The 25,801-nt window shown below is 49.3% G+C and overlaps 1 protein-coding gene across 1 annotated transcript in view; it reads right to left on the reverse strand.

Annotated features, from left to right (window-relative positions):
* Positions 1-25,801, reverse strand: part of MEIOC (meiosis specific with coiled-coil domain) — a 340,208-nt gene that overhangs the window by 262,657 nt on the left and 51,750 nt on the right. The window contains 1 exon segment of the mRNA XM_030221652.1: positions 1,388-1,513. Coding sequence (XP_030077512.1) covers positions 1,388-1,513 — 126 coding nt within the window.

The following is a 25,801-nucleotide window of genomic DNA, read 5'->3' on the forward strand; positions in this document are numbered from 1 at the left end:
CACTGAAGCAAAGCAAGTGTCTCTACCTGACCTCAGTAAACCCTTCCCTCAAAAGGGCTGAGGATAGTGAAACAGAAGACCCAATTAATATTAAACGGAACTAAAAACCACCAATCAGTACCTTTCTGGGCCGGTCCGGAGGGATGCTAAGGAAATTAAGATTATGAGCCCACTAGGAATAGAGAAAGTAACCAGATACAATAAAAAAATGTAAGCTACTTTGAATGTACCGAGAAAGGCAGTATATCAGAAACCATGATCCTTACATGTGTAAATACTAGCAGGATGCCCAAGAACTAATCTGTACAAGCATGCATAAAGTGGCACAGCACATAAATACAAAGGGAGTGTACAGGTAGGCAGAACATGGGTGGGGCTACCACCAATTTACATGATTTAGAGGCTGACAATTTCATATTCAGCACTGAAATTTTTTTTTTTTAAAGACCACCCCAAATTCTGGTACAGGTTACTGATGGAAATGCCTGTGCATTTTTGGCAGAAACCCAAAACTGTAGTCCTGCCCCAAGCCAGCCTCCCCCACCCTAACAGAAAAACATGACTCCTCCCCCCACCACCCTTCTCCACCCCCCCCCCCCCCAAGGCAGGACATCCCTGTGCCTACCTTCTAAAGGCCCTGGTGGTCTAGAAGCTTCTGCCCCCATCAGCTGCGCTGTAACAATGGTGGCTGTGACTTCCTGTGGCCATTTTGGAATTGGGAATGGCCTGAGCAGGAGCACTGCTGTTCAGACCATCCCCACTTCTAACATGGTGGCTGCGAGACTACCGCAGAAGTCACAGCCACCATTGTTATAGTTCAGCCGATGGGGATTTTTTTTTTTGGGGGGGGGGGGGGGGAGGGCAGGAGCAACTCAGGATGCTCCTTCCTCCAAACCACCACTAGAACACCAGGTCCTTTACAATGTGGACCCGGGGATGGCCTACCAGGGGGGTGGGGGGCAGTTTCAGATACGATTCTGACCGAAACAGACGGATTCAGTTTCGGCAGAAACCAAAACCGGTTTCAGTCAGCCTCTAAAGTGCATCCCTACAATTATGCCAGGTCTATGGCTGGTGTAACTGCACACATGTAAGTGTAAGCATGCTGATACAATGTTACACTAATATTCTATAAAAGAATCTGAGCACCCAGATGCCTTTATAGAATAAGCTCTGCCAAGCAGGATCAGCCTACACCCTTATAGAAATGCTTCCATTAGACAACCATGCACAATCAGTAAACTAAACAGCAACTACAATATAACCCAAGTAATTGCAGCTGTGTAAAAACAAAACATCTTACAATAAGGTAATATAAATCCCATCCTTTCCCAAAAAAAAAAAAAAAAAAAAAAAATCACTACACAGAATATAAACAAGCTTTTACCTGCGATTTATAGCAACCATAGAATGAACTGGAGCCTGTCATCATAACACTGTTAAACACATCAGTTAGCCTCCCATTTGTATCAGCACTATTCCAACGACTGGTGCCTCTGTATACAGTTTTTGGCTGTACAAAACATTAAATCATGAAAATGAGTGCAATACAGAATATTGTCTAGAACTGATTTTAGCATTCATATTTACTATTAACAGGTCTGTCTGTTCCACTCATCCATTAAGGCCTCTCTGGAATTAAAAAAAAAAAAAAAAAGTTTATAGGTTCTAATATTCCCCCCCCCCCCCCCAAAAAAAAAGAAAACAAAGCCTAGGCATGTAGTGCACTTATGCGCATTATGTGTCAATTATCTTGGCGCTTTCATGTGCAGTTTAAAACCCCCTTTAAATCCCTCGGGCAGAGGATCTGTACAGGATAAGAATTGATTGCTCCGTTTGGCAGCTGGTGGTTCTCTGAGTGAATGGCTTTACTTTTATTAATGGCATTCTTTTCTGATTCTATTTATTCTAAACCACTCTGACTTGTTCGTGGTATATGAAATTGCTTTAAATTATTAAATATTCAGTTGAAAATTCATCTTAATTTAGGACAGTGCTTGCCAAACTGTTGGTTTCAACTCCATTCTGCATTTGGAGTCATGTCCTGAGATGGCAGTACATGGGCACATCATTATGGTAAAATTATGCCTTACCTACTGATAATTTCCTTTCCTTTAGAAGCAGCAGATGAATCCAAGAACTGGTGGTTGTGTCCATCTACCAGCAGGTGGAGATAGAGATTACAAAGCTAAAGGCAGTGATAACAGACCGCCAGCTCCTCCTTCACCTCAGTACACGTCTCACACCAAGCAGAATCAGACAAGAAACCAGGAAGCCTTCCTCACCAACCATACAAAACAGAAACTCGTCAATCTGACAAGAGAAGCCACAATTGCGATGGAGTCCTCTTCAGTGGTTTCTGTTCTCTCAGACCAGGACAAGGACAGGCAAAACAAGCGCGGCTGACAAAGGGTAGGATCCTGGATTCATCTGCTGCTACTAAAGGAATGAAAATTATCAGCAGGTAAGGCTTAATTTTACCTTCCTTAGCGTATGCAGCAGATATATCCAAGAACTGGTGGGACGTACCAAAGGGAAGGGAAATGGGACTTGATATACCGCCTTTCTGTGGTATTTTGCAACTAAAGAAAAGCTGTTTACATATATAGGTACTTATTTTGTACCCGGGGCAATGGAGGGTTAAGTGACTTGCCCAAAGTCACAAGGAGCTGCAGTGGGAATCGAATCTAATTCCCCAGGATCGAAGTCTGCTGCACTAACCACTAGGCTACTCCTCCGCTACTCCAAAGTAATCCCCAAGTAGGATGGGAAATCGCCACTCCCCAAGACAAAACCACAGCTCCAAAGGCAGCATCTGGATAGTGAAAGCACACCCATTCTGCCCAAGAGGTAGTTAGCAATCTCGTGAAACAAGCCTGCAACGCCACTGGCGGGACGCAACCTTTCCAAAAAAAATCCACAAAGTATCTGCAATCCAATGAGAGAGAGAGAGAGAGAAAAAAAAAATCAGATCAGACCAGAGGATGCTGTCCCCCACAGCAAGAACCAGCGACAAAGAGAAGATCTGAATGCTGAAAAACATGCAACATCTGCAAATACCGGAAAACACTCTGAACATCCAGAAGACGAAGCACCGTGTACTTCGCGTGAAAATCCCCCTCCCGGGAGGGAAGAAAGAGGCTGAAAAAGAAAAGCCAAACCACAGCCGGAAAGAAAAGAAGGAACCAAAAGCAAGGAAGTATGTGGAATAGAATCCCAGCCCTTCTTCCCCTGGGGGAACGGGTTCAACCGCATGGACATTTAGAAGGGCAGAGAGTTCCTCTGCAAGTACTTGCCTGTGCTGAGAGCTGTACGAATGAGCTCCCGGTGGGCAATTTGGAGGTTTGGATTCTAGATTGTGTATCCTAACCAAACTATTTGAAGAACCCAACACTTGAGGTTACGAAAGGCCACCTTTGGTGGAAAAAAAACCCCCATTAACCTCCCTCCAACCGGCAAGTCGTCCGGTACAGACACTTTCTGTGGCTATGCTTCGGTGGAGCCAGTCAAAAGCCCGTCCCTTGCTTTTGATGTGGAGCAGCAAGGCACACACTAATGACAAGAACGAGCGCACTGGGGCTGAGCCTGAATAGGCTGTCGGGACGCTGGAGTGTACCTATGCCTAGCATAGGATAAGGGTGCACTGTGCATCCCCCCCACCCAAAATCCTCCTGGTTGAGGAGGCTGTAGCAAAAAGAGCCTGGCGGGTAAGAGAAGCCATAGCATCATTATGCTTTTTGATCTGGTCGACCAGATCTTCCACCTTCTTTTTGAAAAAATTATCCCCCCGGCAAGGTACATTTGCCATCCTCTGCTGGACCAAATGATCTAGGTCATTGACACGCAGCCATGAGAGTCTGTGCATCGCTACACCTTGAGCAGAGATTCTGGATGCCACATCAAAAATGTTCTAAGCACCCCTGGCCAGAAATTTACAACATGCCTTCTGCTGCCTGACCACCTGGTGAAAAGGCTCGGTCTGCTCTGGAGGGAGGGCATCAACCAAGGTAGACAGCTGCCTCCGCAAGTGAACGCTTGTGAAAAGCTGGTAAGATTGGATACGGGCAGCGAGCACAGCAGCCCAATGTCTTCCTCCCAAAAGAATCCAAGGTCTTTGCTTCTCTGTCTGGGGGCGCAGAGGCAAAGTCTCTAGTACTTCTTAGCTCTCTTGAGGGCGGAGTCCACCACCATGGAGTTATGGGGTAACAGACCTCATCAACCCAGGTTCACCATGGATCCAATAAGGGGATTCAGTCTTCTTAGGGATCACAGGAGCAGACAGAGAGAACGACCAGTTTCACATAAGGACTACCTGGAGTACCTTATGCAAAGGAGCCGTCACTGCCTCCTTAGGGGGACAGGTGTAGTCAAGGACCTCGAGCATCTCAGCCCTGGGCTCATCCTCCACTTCCATTTCCTGCACAAATGATGAAAAAGAGAGGCTATCAGGATGAGATAACCTTCCCCCTTCCACCTGAAAGGAGACTTAGAGGGAATCCCAAAAGACTCATCGGAGGAAAAGTACCTGGGATCTTCCTCTGACTCCCACGAGCGCTCCTCCTCAGTATCAGAAAAGTATTTCCCTAAGGGAGCTCCGAGACTGAGCCTGCCTCGACGCTGAGGACCAAGAGATTAGTAAAATTACTTTAAAAAAAAAAAAATTTCCTCCTCAGGTATCTATCTCCATTGCTGCCAATTCAATGTAATGACTTATTTTTCCCTGGTATGTCTGTGGCTCGTTTCCAAACATGGCACCACCAGAGAGGCCACCAGAGAGGCTTATCTCTTTTACAGCTAGTTTCTGATGATGGTATACTACAATCTCACTCTTCTTTGTGAACAGAATGGTCTTTGGATGCACAAGGTGATTTCTTAGCTCCATATCCACAGTATGTGGTTTCATCGTCCTATTCAGCTCTTACAGCAGACTAATGAATCACTGAGACATATTTTGGAGGCTCAACAACTGCCCTTGCACTATCATAAGGCTCTCTTAGATCTAATTCCTTCTTATGATTTGATCTCTCTGTAATAGTGATTAATGGAAGATTTGGGTATTCCAGTATTGATGGAGCATCTTCTAAAAAGTCTTCAGAAATGCGGTACACTTGACAAAGGATGTCCTGCATTGGGAGAGGCAATATAAACTGGTAATGCGTTTGTACATCTCTCCTTCTTGGGTATATAAGGCTCACTTTGCCCAATCTTAACCTATGGCTACTTTAGGTTATCTTTTTTGGCATTGTCCATTTATCCAGGTCTACTGGAAGACACTGGGCTCTCGTCTCTTCCCTTTGGTGGGTACGTTGGATCGTGAGAAAATTTTGTTTAGCCTCTATGATATTGTTATTCCAAAGCCTAGAGATTGAGCTTTGTTAAAGGTATGATTGATGGGCCTTAAATGTATCCTTAGTTGTTGGCTACGGCCACTCAGTGGTGATCAGTCATGATTACCCAGGAGCGAAGGCAATTTACTGATTTAGATACGAGGTCCAGGAAGGAATTGTGTGATTTGGGAACCTTTCTGGACTTCCCTGCATCATACAGCTCTAAGTTGTCTGCTCAACATTCAAGTTTGTTCTTGATTAGGTCTTTCTGAAGTGGTGTGACATTTTCCTCTTATTTTGTGAGGGGTGGGGTAGGGTGGATGAAGGGTAAGGTATCTTCTGCTATGTAAATGTTGATTTTAAGACATTTATATACTCAATGTTGTTGTACTTGTGGACTTTGTAAATTCAATAGATATACTACCGTGTTTCCCCGAAAATAAGACAGTGTCTTATATTAATTTTTGCTCCCAAAGATGTGCTAGGTATTTTCAGGGGATGTCTTATTCGGGAGTAGTAGGGGGACTGTGGCGGTTGGGAACAGTATTGAAGTGGGGGGCGGTATCCTGCAGGAGTAGGCCACGGCTCGCCTATCTGCCCACAGTGACCGCAGGACTCGAGTTGAACAGAGCCACCCTGGCCGGGCTGGTAATGGAGGAGGGGTATGAATTAGGGAAGGTAATGGAATGTGGGGCCAGGCTGCTCTGGCTGGGGGTCTCGGGAGGTTGTGAAAGGGCTTAGGGCGCAGGATCATCCCTACCGTATTACAAACGTTTAAAAAAAATTCTACGGTAGCTCCGTTCCCCGTTGGTAGCGCTTTATGCGCTCCTCATGTACATTCGCAACACTTTCCATCCTTCTAGTCTGACTTAGCCCTTAGGCAATGGAGCAGCGCCGAAAGGGCTTGGTTACTCATTTTCTTTTCTTTTATTATTTCTGCAAGGGGGATGTTTCTTTTCTTTCCAGGCTCACTTACCGGTAGTTGATCTTCACAAAAGCGTGAAGGAGGATGGTAGGAGTCCGCTGGACGATAGATTTTCCACCTCAGTCTTGTTTCTTGCATTTCTTTAATGTTATTTCGTCTTTGGATTGCAGCGAAAAAAATTAAGGTTTCTGTGTCCAAAAACTTAGCTAGGCCTTACTTTCGGGGAGGCCTTATACTTAGCAATTCAGCAAAACCTCTACTAGGTCTTATTTTCAGGGGATGTCTTATTTTCGGGGAAACAGGGTTAAAAAAAAAAAAAAAAAAAAAAAAAAGCTAGTGGGCAATAGTTACCTTAGAGGCCTTCAACCCCTTTCAAACACCTGTCATGTGCACAAAGATCATCCGAATGGCGAAAATCAATAGCAGCCTCCAGAGAGCACTGGAGAGCCTGATGAACATCCAGGAGACACAAGGGAAAAACTCCACCACATAACTGACTCTGCAAAAGAACGTAAGGTAAACCACCTGACATGAAAAGGGGACGCTACCTTGGGTAGAATGAATGGAACCGTCCTGTCACCCACACCTCAAAAAAAAAAAAAAACCCCAGAGGAATAGGTCCAGACAGAATAAAGTCTGTAGCTCAGAGACCCACCTGTCCAATAACACGGCGACCAGAGAGTCTTCAAAGTGAGTTAACGCCACCAAGAAAAACAAACTATATCCAGATAAGCTGCCAAAGACGAGTTTTGTGAACGTTCCCAGAAACACTTAAGAGTGGTGACGTGCACTTTAAAAGAATTGAGTGCCAGGCCCTTAGTAAGGCCAGAACCTGAGCCAGGGAAGCAGTGAGGAACAGCCAGCTCCCCGCACCAAGGCTGAGATTTTCCAAACTCTGGCATATGCCACTGATGTGGAACTCTAGCGTGCATGAAAAAGGGTGGTAATCACCCATTACGAGTATCCTTTTCATCTCAACCACTCAAGAGCCAGGCCATAAGGCCAGTGGGAGGGATCCTCCATGAGAATGGGACACAAACAGCAAGCCCCTCGGAGACAGAAGCCACAAGGGAGGTGCACCTGAAGACGAATCAAGTCTTCTGGGTCAATCCAGCACCACCAGTACCACTGGTCCAGGGTGGCGAGCAACACGCTGAACAATAATGTCCACCATCGTCAAGGAAGGAAACATGTAGAGCAGTCCAAGCAGGTCTTTGGGCAGACAATGCTGGAGTAAGGCATCCAGACCTTCCACCTCGCTGTCCTGGTAAAAGCCATAAAACTGATTGCGCAAGGTCACCATAAGATCCAGAATTGGACCCCCCCCCCCCCCCCAAAAAAAAAAAAAAACACCTCAAAGTTGAGAGCTGCCACTCCCCTGGATCCAGCACATTCCTGCTAAGGAACCCGCCCAGTATTTGGGTCCCCTACAATGTGAACTACCAAAAGGAGAGGGAAATGAAAACTCCACCCATCTGAACAAGAGAATGGCCTCCCTGGTCAGAGCAGCACTCTTCGTGTCCCCCTACTGGTTGACATAACCCGTCGTAGTCACATTGTCTGACAGGATCTGCACCGACCTCCCTCCCAGCAGCTGAAAAAAAGGCCAGCAATGCTAACCGAACCACCCTGATCTCCAGGCAGTTTATCGACTAGGAGGCTTCCATCTCTGAGCCTGCACCATGAGACGATAAGGCCCCCAAATAGAAAGACTGGCATACGTAATGACTACCAACCAGTCTTGGGGATGCCGAAGGAAGACATTTCTACAGACTGAGCGGAGAAATACCACCACCGTAGACTGCGTTTTGGCTTGACCGTCAACAGAAGGCTAACAGCATAGTCCATGGAACCCGGGGTTCATCGGGACAGCAGCATTAACTGGAGCAGACGTATGTGCATCCTGGCCCACAGAACCTCCTCCAGAGTGGCTGCAATGGAACCCAAGACTTGCACATAATCCCACATGCGGGATAGCTAAGACAAAGGCCCTAAACCTGGCTCCGAATCTTGATCCGACATAAGGGAGAAAGACCTTCCCTTCCTTGGTGAAGAGAACTCCCAGATATTCCAGCGACTGCGTGGAAGTGAGATGATTCTTCCCCCTGTTGACCACCCAACCGAGGAAGAGAAGGAGATCAACCACCCGGTTCTGACAGGAGGAAACCCTGATCAACCAGTCGTCCGTGTGCACCCAAACACCCTGCCTCAGCAGAAAGGCAGCAACCACCACCATGACCTTTGGGAAGGTCCTGGGTGCCACAGAAAGGCCAAAGAGCATTGACTTGAACTGGTAACGCACTCCCAAGACCGAAAAATGCAGGAAATGCTGATGAAGTGGCTAGATAGAATATGAAAGTATGGAAACAAGCCTTGAGATCCAGAAACATGAGAAACTCCCTAGGCTGAACCGAACCTATGACCGAACACGGGATTTCCATCCAAAAAATGGGGACACCTAAGGGCCCTCTTCACAGGCTTGAAGTCCAAGGAAGGGCTGAAAGACCCCCCCCCTCCCCCCCAATCTTGGAAACCTGCTCCTCTGAGGAGACAAGCCGAATCATTCCCAACTGAAGCATGGACTGCATGTCCATTACCACCTGGGAGTCTTGCACGGGGATTCCAGAAAAAATAAAATAAACTCCAGCTTGTAACCATCCTAAGATGATCACCGATTACTCAATCCAAGGAGTGAGCCTGCACCCCATCGTTGTGCAGGATGGGCAGTGGAAGAAGTTCTAGGGGTTGTAGAAGACTCTCACTTGTTGCCACAAAAGGAATCTTGTTGCTGTTAACGAGGCCTCCAAAAATAACCCAATTTCCAAGGCCTATATAGCACTTGGCCTCCCAAAAATGGGAGCATGACTGAAGTTCTAAAAGGGACCAGGACCAGTCCTCAGTAAATGCTAAGTTTTAGTATTCCCCAGATTCTTGACGAACTTTTCTATATCTACTCCTAAAGAAGTGCTTCGCCAACTGGGCCTTAGGCTACCTGCTTAGCAGACACCCTGAGCAGGTCATACAACAGATCCACAAGATATGCAAGACTTGATTCAAATACAGGAAGGGACCCACAGTCCTGAGGAAGACTTCTGCAACCAAAAGAGACACGCTCTGAGTTAAGAACCACAAATGGAAGCTTGCAAATAGAGCAGTGACCTCGAAGTTGAGCTTCAAGGAAGACTCCAATCTGCGATCATGGACATCCTTGAAGGAAGTGCCTCTCTTCCACCACAATGGTAGTCTTTCATGACTGCTGTGATCAGAGAATCAACCCTGGGTGGCTTAAATCTGTCTACCTCTGCAGGGAGAACAGGGTAGAGCATAGCCACAGCCCTGCCACCTTGAATTCTGCATGTCCTACTGAGCAGAAATCAGCACTTGAATGGCCTTCATGTATACAGGTTTTGGGGGGGTGCTTCCTCTTGCCCAACGTAATGGAAGCAGAGAAGGAAGTTGCCTGAGGAACCAACCAAGATACATTTAAAACCTCCAGTGCCTTAGTGATAAGGGCCATCAGTCCTCCTTATGGAACAGTCGGGTTACTTTGGGCCATCCCCCTCAGGGTGAACCTCACTGCCCTCAAATGCCCTTCCAGGAAGGTAGTGACCAAAGGGCAAAGACAGAGTAATGTCAGACACCTGACCTGGGCTCATGGAGAGCTCACCCAGGTCCCATAGCTGTCCCATTTTCCTCCTCTAGGTGAAAACAGCCTCCAGGGAGAGCTGAGAGAGCACCAGATCACCAGACTGCAACCTCCTTAATAAATAGACCTGATGGAGTAAGCACACGGAGAAAATGGAGCCCCCACAGTTCCCTGTGCCAGTGACTTAACAGCAGCTGTTCAAGCAGAGGTTCCAGAGGAGATCCGGGAAATTATAGACCGGTGAGTCTGACGTCGGTACCGGGCAAGATGGTGGAGGCTATTATTAAGAATAAAATTGCAGAGCATATACAAAAACATGGACTGATGAGACAAAGTCAGCACGGATTTAGTGAAGGGAAGTCTTGCCTCACCAATCTAATGCATTTTTTTGAGGGGGTAAGCAAACATGTGGACAATGGGGAGCCGGTTGATATTGTATATCTGGATTTTCAGAAGGCGTTTGACAAAGTGCCGCACGAAAGACTCCTGAAGAAATTGCAGAGTCATGGAATCGGAGGTAGGGTATTATTATGGATTAAGAACTGGTTGAAAGATAGGAAGCAGAGAGTAGGATTGCGTGGCCAGTATTCTCAGTGGAGGAGGGTAGTTAGTGGGGTCCCGCAGGGGTCTGTGCTGGGTCTGTTGCTTTTTAATGTATTTATAAATGACCTAGAGATGGGAATAACTAGTGAGGTAATTAAATTCGCCGATGACACAAAATTATTCAGGGTCGTCAAGTCGCAGGAGGAATGTGAACGATTACAGGAGGACCTTGCGAGACTGGGAGAATGGGCGTGCAAGTGGCAGATGAAGTTCAATGTTGACAAGTGCAAAGTGATGCATGTGGGTAAGAGGAACCCGAATTATAGCTACGTCTTGCAAGGTTCCGCGTTAGGAGTTACGGATCAAGAAAGGGATCTGGGTGTCGTCGTCGATGATACGCTGAAACCTTCTGCTCAGTGTGCTGCTGCGGCTAGGAAAGCGAATAGAATGTTGGGTGTTATTAGGAAGGGTATGGAGTCCAGGTGTGCGGATGTTATAATGCCGTTGTATCGCTCCATGGTGCGACCGCACCTGGAGTATTGTGTTCAGTACTGGTCTCCGTATCTCAAAAAAGATATAGTAGAATTGGAAAAGGTACAGCGAAGGGCGACGAAAATGATAGTGGGGATGGGACGACTTTCCTATGAAGAGAGGCTGAGAAGGCTAGGGCTTTTCAGCTTGGAGAAGAGACGGCTGAGGGGAGATATGATAGAAGTGTATAAAATAATGAGTGGAATGGATCGGGTGGATGTGAAGCGACTGTTCACGCTATCCAAAAATACTAGGACTAGAGGGCATGAGTTGAAGCTAGTGTGGTAAATTTAAAACTAATCGGAGAAAATTTTTCTTCACCCAACGTGTAATTAGACTCTGGAATTCGTTGCCGGAGAACGTGGTACGGGCGGTTAGCTTGACGGAGTTTAAAAAGGGGTTAGATAGATTCCTAAAGGACAAGTCCATAGACCGCTATTAAATGGACTTGGAAAAATTCCGCATTCCTTAGCCTCCCTCCGGACCGGCCCAGAATGTGACTGATGGGTTGTGCACGCCTTCCAGCAGGTGGAGACTGAGAAAAAAGTGTGACTCCAGAGAGCCAATAAGAGCCCTTGCCATACAGGGAAAGATCCAGTAATCTCAGTCTCCAGCAGGTGGAAGGTGGTGAGTCCTTCAGTCTCATTCCTTTTTCTGGTCTATTTATTCTTAGTGAGTCTTAGTATTTTCTAGTTTCTGCTGAAAGGTTCAGATTATTACTGTGCATTTGAATTACAAAAAAAAAAAAAAAACCTGCTTGTTAGGGGCTGAGGTCCGTGGGGGCCTCTGCTTTCCCTGGGGGTGTCACACTGGAGTATCTGAGTCCCTCCCCCCCTAGTCCTCCCTTGGTGCCTATTTCTGCTGTTGTTATATAGCAGACTGTTGACAGGAGCAGTCTGACTGAAGTGAATTCCCTCCAGCTCTTAATGTTAAGAACTGTGGAGGCAGGGAGAGGCAGCCGCTTGTAAAAGAGCAATAAAAAAAAAAAAAACGGAGCTTCAGCAACCCAGGCTTTGATCCTGTGATTTCTGACAGCCTGCTGTTTTTCTCCTTGAGCTTCGGCAAGCAGAGCAGCTCCGGTGTTTGTTTTAGCGAAGTAGCGGTTTTTGCTTTCGTTTTCGTGCCGGAGTTTTGTTTACCTGATCAGCTGTTCGCAATGTCGGAAAAGTTGCGGCGGTGTGCAGTTTGTCAGCGCCGGGGCCTCGCATCCAGTGGTGTCTGTAAATTTTGCACGGCGGTAGACATTTTGCAGGATCAGGGTGCAGGACCGTCTGTTTCGTCGGCGCCAGTAGTTCCGCCGTCGGGGGGGGTCCGATTCGAGTAGCGGTAAGGCAGTTGCATCTCCCGCTCCCTCGTTGCCGGTTTTGGCGGGAACGCCCGCCATTTTGGATGTAGCCCGCTCTGATCTGTCTCGGGATCCCCTGGTCTCGCTGCCAGCTGCTCCAGCTACAGTACCGTCTCAGGGGACAGCTGGTTTCCCTCCTGCCTTTGTTGTTCAAATGTATCAGGCTTTTTTACTGCAGCAGTCTGCTCCTGCTGCACCTACAGTAAGGAGTTCTGTGGAGGCTCCTTCTGTACCTGTAAAACGCTTCAAGCCTTCTGGGCAGGCAGAGCAGGATGATTTCTTTGAGCCTGAGCAGGAGTTCCCTGCCATGGCAGAGGATTCTTGGTTGCCTGAGGAGGATTGGTCTGAAGAGTTTTCTAATACAGGTGATATGGAGGAATCCCTTCCTGTGGGGGAGGATCCCTCGGTGGTTAGAATCTTCCATAGGGATGACCTTCAGGAGCTTATTTCCCAGGTTTCTTCTACTCTCCGTTTTGAGGATGATGATGGTGCGGTGGCTGAGCCTAGGAAGGTGGACTTGTTGATCAAAGGAGTCCGCAGGTCTGGTAGATCGTTTCCCATGCATCAAGACATTAGGGATGTTGTCCAGGCTCAGTGGGAGCGTCCGGACTCTGGTTTTCGGCTTGCAAGGGCCATGAGCAGGCTTTACCCGGTTCCGGATTCCGATAAAGAGCTTTTGAGTTCCCCTGTAGTGGATGCAGTTGTCTCCGCGGTGACTAAGCGGAACACGGTGCCAGTAGATGGTGGCACAGCTCTGCGGGACCCTCAGGAGCGCCGGATTGAGACCCTCCTGAAGAATGTTTTTGATGTTTCAGCTCTAGCGGTTCAGGCCGCTATTTGTGGTTCTCTGGTCGCAAGGGCGAGTTTTCGGTGGTCCGAGAGGATTTTAGACCGTTCTTCGGATGATCTTGCTGCTATTGATCATGACGTGGCTAAGCTGGAGATGGCTTCAGCTTTCTTGGCAGATGCTATGTATGATTTGCTGAGGGCCTCTTCAAAGTCTATGGCTTTCTCAGTGACTGCTCGCCGTGTTCTGTGGCTTCGTGGTTGGTCAGCGGATGCGGCCTCAAAGTCTAAACTTAGTAAGTTTCCCTTTAAGGGTTCCTTTTTGTTTGGTCCGGAGTTGGATAAGTTGGTAAGTAGTCTAGGAGAGGCTAAAGTTCCGCGGTTGCCGGAGGATCGCCCCAGAGGTTCGGGGCGCGGGCAGTTCTCAGCTCGTAGTAGAGGTCGTGATTTTCGTCGTTTTCGCTCTGTCAGAGGTTTTCAAGCTCCTCGGTCTAGATTCTTACAAAGAACTCAGTCCTTTCGGGGAGGTCGTCGAGGAGGTCGGGAGGCCGGGGGTTCTTTCTCCTCCACCTCCAAGCCTCAGCAATGAAGGTGTGCGGGCCCAGCCTCTCCTTCGGATCGGCGCTCGGTTAGCGCAATTTCAAGAGAGGTGGGCCCAAATTACTTCGGACCAGTGGGTCTTAGAGGTGATTCGCGACGGGTACGCATTAGAATTTGCTCGTCCCTTGTCAGATGCTTTCCTGCAATCCCCTTGTCGGTCTCGCGTCAAGGCCGCCGCGGTCCGGCTTACTCTTCGCAGGCTGCTGGATCTTCAAGCGATTTCTGTGGTACCGGCGGCGGAGAGGGGCCAGGGCCGGTATTCCATTTATTTTCTGGTGCCCAAAAAGGACTCCTCCTTTCGTCCGATTTTAGATCTCAAGGCGGTCAATCGAGCTCTCCGAGTACCCTCGTTTCGGATGGAGACTCTTCGGTCCGTCATTGTTGCGGTGCGGGCCGGGGAGTTTCTGACTTCCCTAGATCTTGCAGAAGCCTATTTTCATATTCCCATTCGCCCGGCTCATCAGCGGTTCCTAAGGTTTGCTATTCTGGGGCGTCATTTTCAATTTCGGGCTCTTCCCTTCGGGCTTGCAACCGCTCCCCGCACGTTTACCAAGGTCATGGTTGTTGTGGCGGCAGCTCTCAGAGCAGAAGGTATCTTGGTCCATCCTTATTTAGACGACTGGTTGATTCGGGCAAAATCGGCCCAAGAGAGCGTTCAGGCGACGGCTCGGGTAGTCGAATTGTTACAGCATCTAGGTTGGGTAGTCAATATGCAAAAGAGTCGTCTTCAGCCTTCTCAGTCCTTAGAGTATCTGGGAGTCCTCTTCGATATGCAGCGGGGCCGTGTGTTTCTTCCGTCGGTCCGCGTTCTGAAATTGCAGTCTCAGATTCGGCTTTTCTTGCAGAGGTCCAGCCCAGTGGCAAGGGATTACCTTCAGGTGCTGGGTCTGATGGCGGCGACGATAGAGACGGTGCCCTGGGCCAGGGCTCACATGAGGCTCCTGCAGAGGTCCCTCCTATCCAGGTGGTCATCCCAGACCGGGTCGCTTCTTCACAGGTTGCCACTGTCGTTGTCGGTGAGAGCCAGTTTACGTTGGTGGCTTCGGGAGGCCAACTTGTCCAAAGGCATGCCTCTGGATCAGCTCGATTGGGTAGTGGTAACGACGGATGCCAGCCTTCACGGCTGGGGGGCTCATTGTCAGGGACAAGTGGCTCAAGGTCTTTGGTCACTTCCGGAGTCCAGGTGTTCGATCAACTTGTTGGAGACCCGGGCTATCCGTCTGGCGCTTCGAAGTTTTCTTCCGCTACTTACCGGACGGGCGGTGAGAGTCATGTCGGACAATGCCACAGCGGTGTCATACATCAATCGCCAAGGAGGGACGCGGAGTCTCCCGTTGGAGCGGGAGGCGTCACTGCTCTTTCATTGGGCAGAGGTCAATCTGGTGGCTCTCTCCGCGGCTCATGTAGCAGGAGTGCTAAACGTTCAGGCGGATTTTCTCAGTCGTCACTTGCTCGATCCCGGAGAGTGGGCGCTCAGCGACGTGGCGTTTCAGCTGTTGGTAGATCGTTGGGGAGTCCCCAAAATGGATCTGTTGGCGTCCGCGACCAACGCAAAGTTGCCGCTGTTCTACAGTCGTCGCAGAGATCCCAAAGCGCGTGCAGTGGACGCTCTTCTTCAAGCCTGGCCGGACGGCCTGATGTATGCGTTTCCGCCTTGGCCTTTGATCGGGCGTCTGCTTCAGAAGGTAGAGGGTCACAAGGGTCGCCTAATTCTGGTGGCGCCGGATTGGCCCCGCAGGCCGTGGTATGCCGACCTCCAGCGTCTTCTGGTCGATCGTCCCTTCAAGCTTCCGGTCACGCAAGATCTCTTGTCGCAGGGTCCGGTCGTTCATCCGGATCCGGGTCGATTCTGTCTTACGGCATGGCTCTTGAGAGGGCTAGGTTGACTAAAAGAGGTCTCTCTGCTCCGGTCATTGCTACAATGCTGCGGTCTCGGCGGCGTTCCACTTCTCTGAGTTATGTGCGTACTTGGAGGATTTTTGAGAGCTGGTGTACGGAGCATAGTCTGTCGCCTTTTCGGGCTTCGGTGCCGCAGATGTTGGATTTTTTGCAGCAAGGATTTGACAAGGGGTTGGCCTTGTCTTCTCTTAAGGTACAGATTGCGGCTTTAACGTGTTTTCGTGGTCGTATCAAAGGGAAGTCGTTGGCCAGTCATCCGGATGTCGTGCGTTTTCTCAAGGGAGTTAATCTTCTTCGTCCTCCCACTCGGTGTTCGTTTCCTCCGTGGGATCTGAATGTGGTGCTTTCGGTTCTTACCAAGCCCCCTTTTGAGCCTTTGGCGTCCTGTACCTTAAAAGATTTGACTCTGAAGACCGTATTTTTGGTGGCCATTGCTTCAGCTAGGCGAGTTTCTGAGCTGCAGGCATTGTCATGTAGGTCTCCATTTTTGGAGTTCTGTCCCGATCGCGTAGTTTTGAGACCGGTTCCATCTTTTCTTCCCAAGGTGGTATCTCGGTTTCATGTTTCTCAGCCGGTTGTCTTGCCTGTCTTGGGTTCCTTCTCCGGTGCGGAGGAGCAGCGGAGATTGAAGTGTTTGGATGTCAAGCGAGTCTTGAAGCACTATATTAAGTCTACAGAGGAATTTCGCAGATCGGATCGTTTGTTTCTTCTGGTTGGAGGTGCGCGTAAGGGGCTGATGGCATCTAAGCCTACTATTTCTCGCTGGCTTAAGGAAATGATTGCTTCAGCCTATCTGCTTTCTGGGAAATCCGTTCCAGAGCACGTCAAGGCTCATTCGACGAGAAGTCAGGCAGCTTCGTGGGCGGAGCGTTGTCTGGTGCCTCCGGAGGACATTTGTAGAGCGGCGACCTGGTCGTCCTTGCATTCCTTTTCTAAGCACTACCGTTTGGACGTTCTCAGTCGTCGACGGGTGGCTTTTGGAGAGCGCGTGTTGTCGGCGGGGCTGCTGGGGTCCCTCCCATAAGTGTACTGCTTTGTTACTTCCCATCAGTCACATTCTGGGCCGGTCCGGAGGGAGGCTAAGGAAGGATAAATTAGACCTTACCTGCTAATTTGCTTTCCTTTACTCCCTCCGGACCGGCCCAGATCCCTCCCGTCAGATACCGGATTTGTTTGGTTCAAGGGTTCCATTGGTTCGATGTTTGGTTGTTTGGAGCTGTGTTGCTAGTTGTAGCTCTCTAATATAAATGAATGAAAGCTAAATAAGAAGGCACATAAAGTTGTGGAAACAATACTGTCCAAACTTTGGCTGTTTGTTTCAGGCACTCACCCTTGGTTGGCAAGGTGCCGGCGGCTGCTCAGGTTTTTTGGATGCACAGATTTTAGATTTTTCTTTCTTCTGCTTTGGTACTCTATTACTAGATCTTTCCCTGTATGGCAAGGGCTCTTATTGGCTCTCTGGAGTCACACTTTTTTCTCAGTCTCCACCTGCTGGAAGGCGTGCACAACCCATCAGTCACATTCTGGGCCGGTCCGGAGGGAGTAAAGGAAAGCAAATTAGCAGGTAAGGTCTAATTTATCCTTTTTAGATATAACTTGTCTGGAATGTTTTTACGTTTGGGGAGCGTGCCAGGTGCCCTTGACCTGGATTGGCCACTGTCGGTGACAGGATGCTGGGCTAGATGGACCTTTGGTCTTTCCCAGTATGGCACTACTTATGTACTTATGTTGAAAGCGAGCCCAGGCGCCAAAGGAAACTGCCCTATGAGCCTTGAAAAAAAGATGCGAGTAGGCCCTGACCTGGCAGCTACACTGTCAGGCCCTGAAGGAGCAAGACCACCAAAACCTCCTCTGGGAGAATCCCTTCTAGCAATGCGCTTGGGTCTGGCAAGGAATCACCAGCCCCTAAGTTTCCTTGTGCTCCCTCACACACAATACACAAGTGCCCGCAGGTGTTTGGCAGCCCCCATACCACGAACAGTGCTTCTGCCGCCATGTCGTGCTCCCGATAAACAGCACTCACATGCTGGGTCTGCTGAGTCACAGCTCCCCTGTTCCAGAGGCACTAAGTGAATCTATGGTGTCACCACTGTCTCCCCCTGAAGAGCTGAAAGCCAGGCAAAGCCACTTGGTTTCTCTTTTGCATTTACTTTAAAATTTTTTTTTTTTAAGGAGGCAGAAGAGCACGACCGAGGAGGGAAGGACTTGGCACCACCAGGTTTCCACCCAAGTCACCCAGCAGAAAGACCTTGACCCCCAGCTCAACTAGCCTAGATCAGGAGCCATACGCCAACCACACATAGAGCAGCACAGGTTAAGCTTTTACCAGCCTGCTGGAGATGGAGAATACTGGCTGAGAGCAGATGCACAGTAGCCTTAAAGGCAGAAGTCTGCTGTTCTCTCTATCTCCATTTGCTGGTAGGTGGGCATAACCCATAAGTCTGGGCTGATCCTTGGGACGTAATAGAAGTTATTGAGTATTCAAAACAAATCATTGCTGGAATCAGAATGTCCAGAAAATCCAATGACAGTTATGGAGACCCCTCCACTAACCATTCAGTGCTGAAATGAAGGACTGCACATATCTGGACCCCCTCCACCCCTCCAAATCCTGCCCCACACCTACATACTGATAGGAACATTGGAAGCAGCTTACTAAAATACACTGAGCCACCCAAAGGCACACCTGCTTTACCCCACTGCCCAAGCAACAGAATACATGTGCTCTATAGAAAGGCCACCATACCATAACAACAACATAGTAAATGACAGCAGATAAAGACCTGTACAGTCCATCCAGTCTGCCCAACAAGAAACTCATTTTACATGGTATGTGATACTTCATATGTATACCTGAGTTTGATTTGTCCTTGCCATTCTCAGGGCACAGACCATAGAAATCTGTCCAGCACTGTTCTTGTACTAAGTAGTGAATCTAACGTCGAAGCCCCTTAAAATTTACACTCCAGCCCATCCCTATCTATTCAGTCACGATCAGGGCATAAAACGTATAAGTCTGGCCAGCTCCCGTTTTGTTTCCCCAATTTCTAGCATCACCACCCAATCTCCGCTAAGATTCTATGGAACCATTCCTTCTAAACAGGATTCCTTTGTTATCCCACACATATTTGAATTCCATTACCGTTTTCATCTCCACCACCTCCCGCAGGAGGGCATTCCACATGTCCACCACCCTCTCTGTGAAAAAATACTTCCTGATATTAGTCCTGAGTCTGCCCTCCTTCAACCTCAATTCATGTCCTCTAGTTCTACCACCTTCCAGTCTCCAAAAAAGGTTCATTTGCAGATTAAATACCTTTCAAATATTTGAACGTCTATCATGTCACCTGTTTCTCTTTTCTTCCAAGGTATACATGTTTAGGTCAGCAAGTCTCTCCTCGTATAGTTTGCAATGCAAATGCCATACCATTTTTGTAGCTTTTTTTTTTTGCACCACTTCCCACTCTTTTTACATCTTTAGCAAGATATGGCCTCCAAAACTGAACACAATACTCCAAGTGGGGCCTCACCAATGACTTGTAGAGGGGCATCAACACCTCCTTTCTTCTGCTGGTTACGCATCTTTGCAGCCTAGCATCCTTCTGAGCATGGATGTCGCCTTGTTGCATTGTTTTTTTCACCTTTAGATCCTCAGATATCAACACCCAAGGTCTCTTTCCCAAGTCAAGCTTACTAATATCTCCCCTCCTATTCGGTATCTCTCTTTTGGGTTTCTGCACCCCAAGTGCCATCACTCTACACTTCTTGGCATTAAATTTTAAATAGCGTACCGCTTCTACGAACCCTTTGAGTATCGACTATTCTTTTTTGTTTGTTTTTATGCTTTGCTCTTATAATTAAATAATGAAGAAATTTCTCTCTTAAAAATGTGTAGTGCTCAGTAATAACATATTACACCAGCTTGGACTGCACTTAGTAATATTATGTACATAGCATCAAAAAAAAAAAAAGAAAAAAGAATAAAGTCGATACTCAAAGGTTTCATAAAAGAGGTGGTACGCTACTAATCTGAAAACCGGAAATATCAATTACCCCAGTTAAAGTATAGTATTAAATTTTAACCACCAGACCCTCGACCATTCTTCTAAGGTTTGGAGATCCTTATCATTTCTACTCCCTCCAGGGTATCCTCTCTATTGGCTATTTTCGTGTCATCCACAAAAAGGCACACCTTTCCTTCCAACCCTTCAGCAATATCTCCCACAAATATATTAAACAGAATAGGCCCCAGCACAGACCCCTGAGGAACTCCACTGATCATCTTTCTTTCCTCTGAGCAAATTCCATTTACTACCACCCTCTGTCACCTGTCAGTCAACCAGTTTCTTATCCAGTTGTCACGCTCCTCGCCGAAGGGTGCTCCTGCAGCGGGGAGCACCGCCCATCATGCACCGGCCGTCTTGGCGGGCCCAGCGCTCCGAGCATGGCCTGGCTGTCTGGAGTGGAGCGTCGGCCATCTTGGCGGGGCTGGCACTCCGAGGGTTGCCCGGCCCTGTCCCTAGGGGCGCGGGGTTCGCGTCCAGGGTCAGTCTTGCTGCATGCCCTGTCGGCTGGCCTACGCGGCCCCAGAGCGTTGCTGTTTTTGCCCCACCTCCTGCTTCGGCGGGATTGGAGCTCGCTGCCAGACTCTTTTTCCTCCGGCGGACCAACCAATGGGAAGCTCTCCTTCCCAGCTGATTCCTTGGCTCCTGATGGTGGGGGCTATTTCAGGAGCATCTTCTCTCCACTTCTCTGCTTCGGCAGGTTTTGCTTTGTGCTCTTGTGTGTTTCTCTGCTGACTCTCGTTGTTGACCACTGCCCGAACCCGGGTTACTCTCTGCCTGCTGCCTGTTTCTGACTGCTGCCGGAACCCAGGTTCCTCTCTGCCTTCTGCCTGTCTCCTGCATCCGGAAGACCAGTCGGTCGCCCGCACCTGAGGGCTCAATCCTTGGGGAATGGCGGTCACCACAGGTGAAGCCACGAGGTTGCTCGGCTGTCCAGCAGAGCCCAGGTTCAAGTTCCTCGCCTCTGTGCTCCGTACGGTACAATAACTCACGAATGCGACAGTAAGCCAAAGCCATGAGTTCGCCGGACAAACCAGACATGGCGGACCTGGCACAGGTCCCTTCAGCAGCAGCAAGCTCAGTTGAACAGATTGTCTGGTGTGTTACAAGACCAGTGTTCTCAGATGTCCACCCTCCAAGCCCAGTGTCAACCTGCCATCTCAGCTCCTAGACCTGCTCTGCCTACTCCAGGACTGTGGCTTCCAGAGCCTCCTCGGTTTGATGGTACCCCCCTCTGCATGTCAGGACTTTCTGAACCAATGCCAGATGCTCCTCAAGAGGCAACCCGGGTCTTTTCCCTCTGACAACCTTAAGATTTTTATTTATCTTTGTTACATTTGTACCCCGCGCTTTCCCACTCATGGCAGGCTCAATGCGGCAGGCAATGGAGGGTTAAGTGACTTGTCCAGAGTCACAAGAAGCTGCCTGTGCCGGGAATCGAACTCAGTTTTCCAGTTCCCCAGGACCAAAGTCCACCACCCTAACGACTAGGCCACTCCTATATTGTCTCATTACTCTCTGGACCGACACTGGCCTGGGTCTCTCCTCTCTGGGAGCAACGAGACCCGCTTCTCTCGGACCTAGGGAAATTCCTTCGCCGGTTCAGGATGGTTTTTGATGTCCCTGGATGACCCTCCTCAGCTGTGGCAGATTTGCTGCAAATTCAACAAGGTACCAGCTCCGTTGGAACATACGCAGTGCGCTTTTGAACCATAGCAGCTGAGTTGCGCTGGAACTAAGAAGCCCTCACAGCCATCTTCTGGCAAAGATTAAATGGACGTATCAAGGATTAATTGGCTGGCCGGGAGCTTCCGACCACCTTGGATGTCCTCATCACGCTCTGTATCCGTATTGACATCCGCTTTCAGGAAAGATCGCAGGAGCGTTCCTCTCCGCGTCATCCGCAGAAGCCGTTCCACTTGGACGCAGTGGCCCACCTCCCCTAAAAGAGCGGTGGATTCTGCATCAGGGGTCTCCAGAGAACCGATGGTGATTGGACATCACCACCTATCCGAATCAGAGAGGTCTCATCGGCGGAACAATAGACTTTGTTTATACAGTGGTCAGCCCGGTCATTTTGTAAACTCGTGTCCAAATAAAATCGGGAAACGCCAAGGCCCAGGCTCTATGAAGGGGGTGGCTGTGGGTCGATGATCTCCCCTTCCTGATAATCTGATGTCTGTCCCCGTCGTCCTGAGATGGCAGGAGCACAGTGTCAGTACTATAGCCCTGCTTGACTCTGGAGCAGGCGGGAACTTCATTAACGCTAACCTCCTAGATCAATTGGAAAGACCTTCTGTTCCGTGTAAGCCTGCTCTGCAGGTAACCTCTATTCAGGGATCAACCCTACCTCAGCCCATCACTCAGGGCACACCTCCCCTTGCAGATGCAAGTCAGGCTCTTGCACCAAGAAGAAATTCAACTCTTGCTACTCTCTCAAGCTATCCACCTAGTCATTTTGGGGCTGTCCTGGTTGCGGCTCCACGCACCCAGCATCAATTGGGGCAGCGGCGAGATCAGCAGTTGGGGATCCGCTGCTTCCACACCTGTCTCATGTCGGTCGAGCCTCCTCTAAAAGCCATTTCAGTTCTCCCCGGAGCACTTCGTCCTTGCGAAGCCAGTTTACCCGCAGAGTACCAAGATTTCCAGGATGTCTTCAATATGAAGGAGGCTGAATCTTTGCCCCCGTATCGCCTTTTTGACTGTCCCATCGACCTGCTTCCGGGCAGGATGCCTCCCAGGGGCCAATGGTACACCCTCTCCCGAGAAGAATCCAAGACCGTGCGCACGTACATTCATGAGAATCTCTGGAAGGGTTTCATCCGGCCATCCTCTTCCCCAGTGGGAGCCATTTTTTTTCTTTGTGACAAAAAAGGACGGTTCTTTGCGACCCTGCATTGACTATCGGGGCCTGATCATCACTATCAAGAACCGGTACCCGCTCCCGCTTATTTCGGAGTTATTTGATCGCCTGCAATGGGCGGTAATTTTTACCAAGTTGGATCTTCGGGGAGCCTACAATCTGATCTGTATCCGCCAAGGAGACTAATGGAAGACTGCGTTCAACATCCATGAGGGCCACTTTGAGTACCTTGTAATGTCTTTTGGCTTCTGTAATGTCGCAGCCGTCTTCCAAGACTTCATTAACTTTATCTTTCAGGATCTCCTGTACTTGTCTGTCATGTACCTAGATGACATTTTGGGTTTTTTTCTACCTCTGTTCGAGACCATACCCATCATGTACGTACCGTTCTTCAACGGCTTCGGGACCATCGCCTCTTCGCGAAATTAGAGAAATGTGCATTTCATCAGCAGGTAAGTGCTCCAGATGGATCCAGCGAAACTCCAAGCAATCCGAGATTGGCCAGTACCCCAGGGACTTCGAGCCTTGCAACGTTTCCTAGGATTCGTCAACTATTAAATTGGCAATTCATCCAGCGCTACTTTCTGATCACCGTACCTCTGACCGCCCTTACTAGAAAGGGGGCTGATTTAAAGAATTGGTCTCCCGAGGCCCAAAGGGCCTTCTCTACGTTTTGTCTGCCCCGGTGCTCCGCAGCCTAGATATAGTGAAGCCCTTCATCGTGGAAGTTAATGCCTCTTCACTGGGCGCCAGGGCAGTGTTATCTCAGACCGCGCCCTCCGGCAAGCGGCACCCTTGTTTTTTCTTCTCCCAGAAATTCCCCCCAGACAAACGCAATTATACCATTGGAGACCGGGAGTTATTAGCTCTAAAAGTGGCCTTCCAGGAGTGGCAGTACCTACTTGGGGGTGCCTCGCATCCAATTACGGTAATTACTGACCATAAGAACCTCATCTACAGGAGGCTAAAAGACTGAACCCACGGCAGGCCCACTTCTTTGCCAGCTTTGATTTCCGTCTGGTTTTCCGCCCTGCAGAAAAGAATGTGCAAGCAGATGCTCTTTCACGGGCTTTCGATACATCTGAGGAACCCGAAGAGCCCTATCCAATGTTAAACCCAGTGTGTGTTCCTTCCACCATTGTAGCCTCAACCTCCGTTCTCCCTCGGTCCAGGAAACAGGTTCTCCAATGGGGACATTCGTCAACCTTTGCCGGTCATTTCGGATTCCGGAAGACCTTCCATCTCATCTCCCGGTTACTATTGGTGGCCACGCATGGCGCAGGACATCCTACATTTTGTTTCTTTCTGTCCCATCTGTGCCCGGAACAAGTCCTCTCCTGGCAAACCTTAGGGCTGTCTGCAACCCTTGCCTGTTCCTCAACAGCCATGGCAGGAGGTCTCTAAGGACTTTGGTATTACCAATCTCCCACTCTCTCGGGGTCACACGGTTATTTGGGTTGTTGTAGACCGATTTTCATGTATGGCTCATTTTGTCCCTTTGAAGTCTCTGCCATCTGCTGCTACGCTAGCCTTCAACTTCATTCAACATGTATTTCGGTTGCATGGACTACCTCTACGAATTATCAGTGACCAAGGGTCTCAATTTACATCTAAGTTTTGGAGGGCTCTATGCTCCGCTTCTGGCGTCACTACACACTTCACCGTCTACCATCCCCAATCTAACGGGAAGGCAGAAAGGACCAAATGCTCAAGACCTTTCTACGGATCTTTTCTAACAGTTGCCAGGATGATTGGTCAGTATTACTTCCCTGGGCAGAGTTTGCCTACAATAATAGTCTCCACTCCACTTCCCAGACCACACCATTCTTCGCAATATATGGACGTCATCCTTGTCTACCTCCTCCGATTCATCAAGCCTCTACGCAGCTCCAGTACACCATTATGAATATCCCAAGTAACATGGAGCAAGGTCCAGCATCATCTGTGGCAAGCTGCAATGAAGTATAAACGTTTTGCTGACCTAAGAAGACGAATGGCTCCAATCTTTCAACCAGGACAGAGAGTGTGGCTCAGAACTAAGTACCTGAGGCTCCGGTTGCCCTCTCAAATTTGCTCCTCGCTTCATTAGCCCACTTCCTATTCAATCTCGAATAGGGACAGTCTCATATCGCCTCCAACTGCCTGGGAAACTCTGAATTCATAATGCCTTTCATGTATCCTTACTGAAACCATTCGTGACATCAAAATGGCATCTGGAGTCAAAAAAAGAACATCACACCCGAGACCGAACCTGATCCCGAGTTTGAAGTGGAAGACATTTTGGACTCCAAACGTAGAGGGGGGCGACTCTTACTTGATTTCATGGAAACACTTTAGTCCGGAGGACAATTCCTGGGAACCAGCTAATAAGGTTCATGCACCAGAACTAGTCCAAGAATTCCATGCCCGCTATCCCTCTAAACCTGGACCGAGACGGTGAGGGGGTCTTCCGGGGAGGGTACTGTCACGCTTCTCACCTCCTTGCTGAAGGGCGCTCCGCGGTGGGGCGAGCCGGCTGTCTTGCTCCTGGCTGGTGGGGTGCCCACGCAGGGCGGAGCACCGGACGTCTTGGCGGGCCCGGCGCTCCGAGCATGGCCTAGCTGTCTAGAGTGGAGCGCCGGCCAACTTTGCGGGGCCAGCGATCCAAGGGTTGCCCCTGCCCTCTCCTTCGGGGCACGGGGCTCGAGTCCAGTGTCAGTCTTGCTGTGTGCCCTGCTGTCGGCTGGCCTGCGAGGCCCCGGAGCGTTGCTGTTTTCGCCCTACCTCCTGCTTCGGCGGGATTGGAACTCACTGCCAGACTCCTCCTCCTCCGGCAGACCAGCCAATGGGAAGCTCTCCTTCCAAGCTGATTCCTTGGCTCCTGGTGGTGGGGGCTATTTCAGGAGGATCTTCTCTCCACTTCTCTGCTTCGGCTTCTACGCCGGTAGGTTCTGCTTTGTGCTCTTGGGTGTTTCTCTGCTGACTCTCGTTGCTGACCACTGCCTGAACCCGAATTACTCTCTGCCTGCTGCCTGTCTATGACCACCGCCCGAACCCGGGTTACTCTCTGTCTGCTGCCCATCTCTGACCAGCGCCTGAACCCGGGTTACTCTCTGCTGCCTGCGGCCTGTCTCAGACGCCTGCCTGAATCCGGAAGTCCTGTCGGCCACCCGCTAGGCCACCTCATTGGCACCACAGATCAGAGATATCCTCCAGGTTAACAACCAGCAGCCCCCAGCTGTCCCTGTCTTCCAACAGCCAACTACACCACTATGCAAGCCATATAGAATGTG

Source organism: Microcaecilia unicolor, chromosome 12 (genome assembly GCF_901765095.1).
Source record: "Microcaecilia unicolor chromosome 12, aMicUni1.1, whole genome shotgun sequence".
NCBI lineage: Eukaryota > Metazoa > Chordata > Amphibia > Gymnophiona > Siphonopidae > Microcaecilia > Microcaecilia unicolor.